The sequence below is a fragment of the Elephantulus edwardii genome, unplaced genomic scaffold (assembly GCF_000299155.1).
Source record: "Elephantulus edwardii isolate Elephantulus edwardi_28Jun2011 unplaced genomic scaffold, EleEdw1.0 scaffold00236, whole genome shotgun sequence".
Lineage (NCBI taxonomy): Eukaryota > Metazoa > Chordata > Mammalia > Macroscelidea > Macroscelididae > Elephantulus > Elephantulus edwardii.
Window position 1 is genome coordinate 1,668,002 of NW_006399986.1, and position 9,369 is coordinate 1,677,370.

The 9,369-nt window shown below is 47.5% G+C and overlaps 1 protein-coding gene across 1 annotated transcript in view; it reads left to right on the plus strand.

Moving 5' to 3' along the window:
* The first annotated feature begins 7,442 nt into the window (after nt 1–7,442).
* GLTSCR2 (glioma tumor suppressor candidate region gene 2) overlaps nt 7,443–9,369 on the plus strand; it is a 10,731-nt gene continuing 8,804 nt past the window's right edge. Inside the window, exon 1 of the mRNA XM_006898640.1 lies at nt 7,443–7,666. Coding sequence (XP_006898702.1) covers nt 7,443–7,666 — 224 coding nt within the window. The remainder of the gene's footprint in view (nt 7,667–9,369) is intronic.

The window sequence follows — 9,369 nt, forward strand, 5'->3', positions numbered from 1 at the left end:
GCACCCTTCCCAAGTTAGAAAGCCCCTCATCTGTATGCCAGTCCCCCCTTTCAGGAATGTCTTAGGGGGCCAGGTTTCTCGGTGCTACTGCCTGCCCCCCCCCCAGGGACTGCTCTCAGTTCCCCACGCCTTGTTCTGCCTTTGCCACATCTTCGTGCTTGAACCTGGCCGAGGACCCCGTGGAAAGATGCGAAGAGAAGCAAATGACGCACGTGCTGTCCCCTCCAGGCTGCTCACGGGGACTCCCACGTCCTCACCCCCGTGGACCCCCGCCCCATGCTTGGGAGGGGTCTGTGAATGAATTGTGCCCCCACGGAGCGAATAAAACCAAGGCTTCTTGCTGCGTGTGGACTCGCGCTGTCTTGGGGAGGACTGGGCTGGAGAGTCAGGCCCCTGTGGGGAAGGGAGGCCCTGAGCAAGAAGTGGAGGGTCCCCTTCGAGCTCCCAGGAGGGGCGCAGGGGTGGAGGCCATGACTCAACCCAGCCTGGTGACTCAGGCCTGGGCTGGGGGCCAGACCGACATATTTTCCAAAGAAAAAAGTTGCTCTGGGGCCCTCCCGGGACACCCCTCCCTCCCCTTGCGTTGCAGGACCCTGGGAACCGAGCCCTGGGGAGGGAGGGGTGCGCTTGTGCGCGCGCGCGCAGGGGGAACACAACGTGCCATCGCAGCTGCCCACAGGCCACCGCGGGCTCACACATCCAGGGGACGTGGCTTTAACCCCGGAGACTGCTCCTGGGGGTGGGGGACCAGGATCCTGCCACACACAGTGTCCACCATGTGAGCGCCCATTGCGAGCATCAGGCCCGTTACGCCGCGCCCTGGACTCACCCCCAGGGCCACACCCACAGCGCCCGGGGCCACGCTGGCCCGAGCGCTCCTGCCACCCACGCTCCCCGCTGGTCGCGGCTCCTGTCTCCCTCTGGTGGACACTCAGGAGCCCGACCCGAGTAGTTGGTCTTCCGAGCCTCCTCCACCCCATCCTGTGCCAGGTCTCAGGGCCACAGCTCAGAGCCTGCCACCCCCCCACCCCACCCCCGCCTCGTGGCACCTTCCCTCTCTGTCTTTTCCTTTTTGGAAATGGGCCCTTCTGAGGCCCTGGATTTCTTTGGATGTTTGCCAGGGTTCAAGGGCCTCCCAACTTCCTTCCTTATTTGTAAATAGCAAAGATTAAGTTGATTCAAAGATGTTGAAGCCTCAAGGGATAGGGCAGTAACAATAGCCCGGTCCTGTGTGCCTTATGTGCTGTTGTTGTTTGGCGTCATGGCAACTCTGTGACACTGCGGAACTGCCCCATCTGGTTTCCTAGGCACAGACGAGATGGTCAGCACAGCACAGGAATGGGCAGGGTTACTTCTGTTATACATGAGGTCACTATGAGTAATAAGAGGTGGCTTGGTGGCATCTAAAAACAACAGGATCTTAAGGAGCAGATTGCCATCTACAACCCGAAGAGGATAAAATAGATGAATGGAACCTCCCAGAATCAAATCCCTATGCACATCCAAAAACTTCTCCAACAGGGTAAAAAAGGAAGCCAGCCACAGACTGGGGGGAAAAATATTTGGTAATGACATGTCAGATAAGGGACTTATATCTAGAATTTATAAAATACTCAAGCACCACACCAAGATAAACAACACAATTGGAAAATGGGCACAAGATATGAACAGACATTTCACCACAGAAGACATTCAGATGGCAAACACTAGTTCTAAGAGAGAAGCAAATCAAAACAACTATGAGATATCATCTCACCCCAGTCAGAATAGCAAAATGTAACAGAACAGCAAGTAACAAATGCTGGCGAGGTTGTGGAGAAACTGGAACCCTTATTCACTGTTGGTGGGAGTGTAAAATGGTGCAACCACTGTGGAAGGCGGTATGGCGCTTTCTCCAAAAGTTGCAAATAGAGATACCATTGGACCAGCAATTCCACTACTGGGAATATACCCCAAAGAAACCATAACTGCCACCCAAGCAGATATGTGCACACCCATGTTTATTGCGGCTTTGTTCACAATAGCAAGGAGCTGGAAACAACCCAGGTGCCCATCAACAAACGAATGGATAGAGAAGCTGTGATATATTCACACAATGGAATACTACGCTGCATCGAAAAACAAGAAATTCATGAAATATTACACCGAATAGGTGACCCTGGAAGACATTATGCTGAGTAAAATATCTCAGTCACAAAAGGACAAATACTGCATTTAGGGCCAATGTTGTAAAACAGGACTGACATTGGGGTTTGGGGGAGACTGAGAAAGATAGAGTAAATGATGTATACTACATTGAAACAGATGAGGGAGAAAACTGTTTAAAAGGGATATGTAATTACATATTATTGTCATTACGGGAGTCCAGAATGAAGGCTGCATAGTGGAGTGGACTTGAGGGGAGGGATTGTAAAACAATGAAAGAATTTTTCTTTTAATTTTCAAAGAGGAGTGAACTGGGGAGGGGGGCAGGGAGAAAAGTGCAACAATGAATGAATGGAATTCCAAACTGTCTGTAAACTTTAATTAAAATGAATAATTTTTTTAAAAATATATCTTATTCCACCAGATGCTCTGCTGGAGAAGGAGGAAAAATCTCCTCCTGTACAAGTCAGATCTGAGTTGTTGTTATGGTGCTGTCGAGTCGCTTTCAACTCATAGCGACCCTATGTACAACAGCCCTAAACTCTGCTCTGTCCTGTGCCAATCGCACTGTCTCTGACACTCCCATCCCGATTATCCCAGTCACTGAATCAACCCACCTTATAGAGGGCCTTCCCCTCCTGCGCTGTCCCTCCACCCTCCCAAGCATGATGTCCCTCTCCAAGGACCATTCTCTCCTCACAACATGTCCAAAGTATGTTAGAAGGAGCCTCAGAATCCTTGCCTCCAAGGAGCCACCCGGTTTAACCCTTTCCGGGACAAATCTGTTTGTTTTCCTAGCAGTCCATGGTATTCTCAATACTCTTCTCCAGCACCACAGCTCAAAGGCATCAATTCTCCTTCTATCCTCCTTGGTCATTGTCCAACTCTCTGATGCATAACAAGTGATTGCGAAGACCATGGCCTGTATCAGACGCACCTTAGTTTCCAGAGAGACACCATTGCTTTTCAGTACTTTGGAGAGGTTCCTAACAGCAGACTTTCCCATGGCAATGCATCTTTTAATTTCCTGGCTGCTGGTGCCAAGACAGTTGACTGTGGAGCCAAGCAAACTAAAGCTGTGTACAATCTCAATCTCTTCGCCATCCATCTTGATGCTGCCAATTGGTCCAGTAGTGAGAATCTTTGTCTTCTTGACATTGAGCCTTAATCCATATTGTAGGCTGCAGTCCTTGACCCTCTGCAGCAGGTGCTTCAGGTCCTCTTCATTTTCAGCAAGCAGGGTTGTGTCATCTGCATAACGCAGATTGTTGATAAACTGTCCACCAATCTTGACCCCACATTTCTCCTCATAGAGCCCAGCCTCCTGGATAATCTGTTCTGCATATAGGTTGAAAAGGTATGGAGGTAGGATGCATCCCTGGCGTACGCCCTTCCCAATTTTGAACCATGCAGTGTTCCCTTGCTCTGTTCTGACAACTGCCTCCTGGTCCAAGTATAGGTTTCGCATTAGAACGATCAAGTGTTCTGGGATTCCCATTCTTCTCAGAGTCAGCCATAGTTTTTTATGATCCACACAGATTTGACGGTACACAAAAAAATAATGAAATAAAATAAACTAAAAAAATGTTTAAAAAATTTTATCTTATTATTTGTGTGTATGTGTGTGTACCATCAAATTCCATCTGACAGGTACAAGAGGAGATTGCCCCTCCTTCTCCAGCAGAGCATCTGGTGGATTTGAACCACACACCTCTGGGATTGCAGTGCAGCTTCTTGCCACTAGGCCACCAGAGCCCCCTTCATTTTTTTTTTAAAAGAGGCAGATTGTCCACCTTTCTTTCACAGAGAGGCTGCATGTTCCACCCTGTCAGTTAGGAGCTGAGTGCTTAATTGCTGCACCCTGTACACTAGCTACTCTAACAATACAGCCCTGTGTTACAGAACAGGCGGCCTGGAGGTACAGCTCCTTACATGTTGACTGGGAACTAACTGCCTGGTGGTTTGAGCCTACCAGCCGTTCAGGGGGTGACAGATAAGACAGCAAGCTTCTATTAAGACTTGCAGCCTTGCCAACTCAATGAAGGGTCAATGAGTTTATTAAACTCAATGAATTTATCGGACAAAATTGGAAACTTGGGCGCAATTTGCTAGGGTTGATAGTATGTGTACTTCTAGAGTTCCTGATAGGACACCTTTCTTTTTTTAAAAAAAAATTATTATTAATTTCAATGAAAATTTACAGACTTTGTGTTTCCATTCATTCATTGTTGCACTTTTCTCCCCTTCCAACCCTCCCCTCTAGCACACTCCCCTCTTGGAAAAGTAAAAGAATAATTCTTTCATTGTTTTACAATCCCTCCCTCCAGGTCCACTCCACCATGCAGCCTTTGCTCTGGACTCCTGTCATGACAAAAATACCTAATCAAATATCCCTTTTAAACAGTTTTCTCCCTCATCTGTTTCAATGCAGTATCCCTTCTACAGGACAAAGGAACATTTCTCTGCTAACCCAAAGGCTACCCCTTTGACAGTTTGAATTTATCTGCAGCTCCAGAAGACAAAAAGGTGGCAATTACCTCTGGTGAGAGTTACAGCTTTAGACACCTGCTGGAGGGTCAGCTAGGACTTGGTTCTGACTTGATGTCAATGAGAGCTTGAGTTTTGAAGACAAGTGTGATCAACCTGGACATCCCTAAAGCTCTGTCACTTCCAAGATTCTAAGGCCTGGACCCTAACATTCTGAGATGGGAATGTGTCTTGTATCACACAACTGCTCCTGACAATTCTGATTATTCTTTGTTAGGAAAATGAGGTGTTTTTGTTTTATTTTTCACTGAGGGTATCACTTGCTGGACCTAGAATCTCAGGACTATATTTTCTAGAGACATCAAGGGCATTTAATTGGTCAATATGGTCCATAAAGACAATGTCCTACAATCTACTTTAGTGAACAGTGAGTGTTGTTGTTGTTGTTAAGTGTTGTTAAGATTCCTCTCTAAGGGAGCTCTGGTGGCCTAGTGGCAAGGAGCTGCAACTACAATCCCAGAGGCACACGGTTCAGATCCACCAGATGCTCTGCCGGGGAAGGAGGGACAATCTCCTCCTGTACCAGTCAGATCTGATTTGACGGTACACTCACACAAAAATAATAAAGTAAAAAAAAATTTTTTTTTAAAGATTCCTCTCTATACAGCAAGTGGACAGGCCAGGGCTATACAACCTAGAAGAATGTTTCACCGAAAACAATTAAAGACAGGCCTGAGGACCATGGACTAGAGTCACCCACCTTTGGCTTGGTAGCAATCACTTTCTGCCTGCTAGGCCACCTGACCTCTTTCTATGCTGGTGTTGTAGTTGTTAAGTGCTGTCAAGTGGTAGGCGACTCATAGTAACCCTATGAACAAAAGACCTGGCACTTGTATAACTTTCGTCCTTTCTCCAGGTTCATAGGGTAAGCTATTTCAGAAGTGGATGCCACTCCTGCTTCCAAGCTTGTTTTAATTGGGGAGCTCCACCAAACACTGTCCACCATGGGTAACCATTCTCACATTTGACATGTGAATGACTAGGGTCTTAAAATACAAGTAGCCAGTGAAGATCCAACTTGCACTGGTGGCCTAGTGGCAAGAAGCTGTGCTGCCATCATGAAGGCACGCAGTTTGAAGCCACCAGCTGCTCATTAACTGCCTCTGAAAACCCACCGGAGGGTCAGCTTTGGTTCAGTTCCGACTTGACGGTACACAACAACAACAACAAAGAAAAGGGAAGAAAAGCAATGATGTACCGATGGAGTTAGTCCAGAAAGGATTAATGCACTACACAAACCTCAGCTTCCACGAGAAGTAGGTGGTTATAGGCACTGCTGCTATAGGCATTTAGCCTGGATAGAGAGTGTGTGTGGGGGGAATGTAAAACAAAACTGACAATAATCACAAATATGCCCAGGCTTGCTGGACTGACAGCCTCTGGGTGGAAATTCTGACACTACGGCCCTTAGTCACTGTGTGAGCTTGAAATGAACGCACCCTGCGTCCCGACTTTCAGCCAAACAGCAGACATATCTGTAAAATCAACAGTGTTAGCAGGGTGGTACTCCGGCCTTAGAACATCCACTATAAAAAGATCAAAAAGAGCCACGTTCACGCTTGCGTAAGAGTCAGAAAACACAAAAGGGTAGGATTCGGCGATGAAGAGAAAAGGGAATTAGAAGGAAAGTGAGAAGAATGTGAGCATTGTGATTGATGGCATGAAACAAAATAACGTTTAAAGGGAAAATGTATTTGCTCTATAAATTTTCAAATTGCAATTAAATGCAATAGTGATCATCTTGAGAGAGCTCTAGTGGCCTGGTGGTAAGAAGCTGCGTTGCAATCCCAAAGGCTTAGAGTTCGAGTCCACCAGCTGCTCTGCTGGAGACTGATGTTGTTGTTGTTGTTGTTATGTGCCCTCGAGTCCTTTGCGACTCTTAGCGACCCTACGTACAACAGCCCTAAACCATGCTCTATCCTGTGCCAATCGCATTGCCTGACACACCCATCCCGATTACCCCAGTCACTGAATCAATCCACCTCATAGAGGGTCTTCCTCTCCTGTGCTGTCCCTCTACCCTACCAAGCATGATGTCCTTCTCCAAGGACCTGTCTCTCCTTACAACATGTCCAAAGTATGTCAGATGAAGCCCCAGAATCCTTGCCTCCAAGGAGTAGCCTGGTTTAACACTATCTAGGATGAATCTGTTTGTTTTCTTGGCAGTCCATGGTACCCTCAATACTTTTCTCCAGCACCACAGCTCAAAGGCGTCAATTCATCCTCCCTAGTCATTGTCCAACTCTCTGATGCATAACAAGTGATTGCAAAAACCATGACCTGTATCAGGAGCACCTTAGTCTCCAGAGAGACACCGTTGCTCTTCAGTACTTTGGAGAGGTCCCTAACAGCAGACTTTCCCATCACAATACGTTTTTTTATTTCCTGGCTGCTGGTGCCAAGAGTGTTGACCGTGGAGCTGAGCAAACTGAAGCTGTGAACAATCTCAATTTCTTCTGATTGAGACTGATAGGGAATCATTAACTGCCTCTGACAATCCGCTACAAAACAACAACGTGATCATCTTAAATAACGATTAAGGGACAGAAATGTGCAGATTTGTGGCACTTATTTGAAAAGAGGGAGGAACCATTTATCAAGATAACAACCTCACGTTACGCCCAGCTGCGCCAACCTCATTATAACGACGGCGATCACCGGAAGTGAGTCATGGGAGTGGGTGGGGAATCTGCGCGCGCACCCGCCCCAAACCGGATGTTGGAGCGCCAGGCACTGGCGTCTTTGTCAAGATGGCGGCAGGAAGCAGTGGTGGCGGCCGCGGGCCGCGCACGAAAAGCGCGGCCGATACCGGCTTTCTGGGTCTGAATGCTACTTCGGTGGACCCTGGACTGAGGCGGCGGCGGCGAGGCCCACGGAATAAGAAACGGGGCTGGCGGCGGCTTGCGCAGGAGCCATTGGGATTGGAGGTAGATCAGTTCCTGGAGGACGTGCGGCTTGAGGAGCGCACGAGCGGGTACGTGGGGCGGGACTTCCGGGGCCCGAGAAGCTCGTGTCGGGCGACTTGCGGGGGGGGGGGGAGTACTTCCTGGGAAGCGACCCCGCTTTTCGAGACCCCAGTGGGGAAAACAGCGGGCGGGATGGGGACTCGGGGCTTGAGAGGTTAGAGGGTTCCTGCTGGGCTTGGTGAGATTACCAGATATTTTAGCAAGTAAACAGAATCCAGTTAAAGTTGAATTTAAAATAAGCAATCACTGCTTACTGAACGTAAGCCTTTCTTATTTACATATTAGTATTGAAAATATTTGCAACATAAGTAAATGTCTTAAAGTGCTTTCGAGTCCGTTTCAGTGCTTAGCGAGCCCACAGTGTTGTAGTTAGTTGCAATGTTGTGTGTCCTGCTCTACAGGAGATGGGCATTTTCTGTGTAATTAACACCCTCTCAAAAAACCGATGAGTGGGTTCTGATTCGACCATACACAGCGACACTGTAGACAGTCACATGAAGAACTCTTGATACTACATTACGTTGAATTATTGGACTAGTCTCAGCGACCTTTTCTGCACAGTCCTTCCCTGATTCATTTCAATAACCACTCCGTAAGCTTTCTGTCTCTTCTTCCCAGATGCTGTTGTCAGTTTAGACCCCATGTTGCTGTTCTGTGCTTTGCTTTTTTTTTTTTTTTGGTATTAAAAACGTGTACAATGTGGACAGAGAAATAGGGGGGCTATTAAGGCCACTTTTTTTTACACTTTTTAAAAAATTTATTTATGTGTGTACCGTCAAATCGGATCTGACTGGTACAGGAGGCAATTATTCCTCCTTCTTCAGCAGAGCATCTGGTGGATTTGAACCACACACCTCTGGGATTGCAGTGCAGCTTCTTGCCACTAGGCCACCAGAGCTCGCCCAGGCCATTTCTAATATTGTACTATTAAACACTGCAAAATAGGTACATAAGTAAAACATAGGCAAAGATTCTAAAAATAGTTTTTCTTGGTTTAACGTAATTGAGCATCGGTATTGGGGAGAGGAGAGACCTTGTTATGAGCACTGAGCTCCACCACCATCACCATGTTTGGTTCTGTTCCTCCTTCCAGCAGCCAGCAGGCAGGGGATAGAGGGGTGAGGGATGTGCCCTGTGCTCAGATGGGTGGATGCCTGGCACCCAGACACATGATCGTGTGTGGATGTTCTGTGCTTTTCAGTCTCACAAATAATTTTGTATGCCTTTGACACCATACAGTACAACACAAGGCAGCACATCTCCTTACCTCTAGACCACCAGAGCTCTCTGTCTCCACATGATGATGATGTTATGTGAATTGAAACAGACTCATAGCTGATCTTCCAGTGGGTTCTCAAGACAGTAACTCGCACAGGAGAAGATTGCCCATCTTCCCAAGGAGCACCAAGTGGATTTGAACTGCGTGCCTTTGAGTTTGCAGTGCAGCTCCTTACACTAAACCGCAAGAGCTCCCTTTGACCTTGTATAGATTGCAAAGAACTCCGCATACAAAGCAGGCATTTTAGGGGAGCTCTGGTGGCCTAGTGGCAAGAAGCTGCAACTACAATCCCAGAGGTGCACGGTTCGAATCCACCAGATGCTCTGCCGGGTAAGGAGGGGCAATCTCCTCCTGTACCAGTCAGATCTGATTTGACGGTACACGCACACAAAAATAATAAAATAAAAAAAAAACACAAAGCAGGCATTTTTA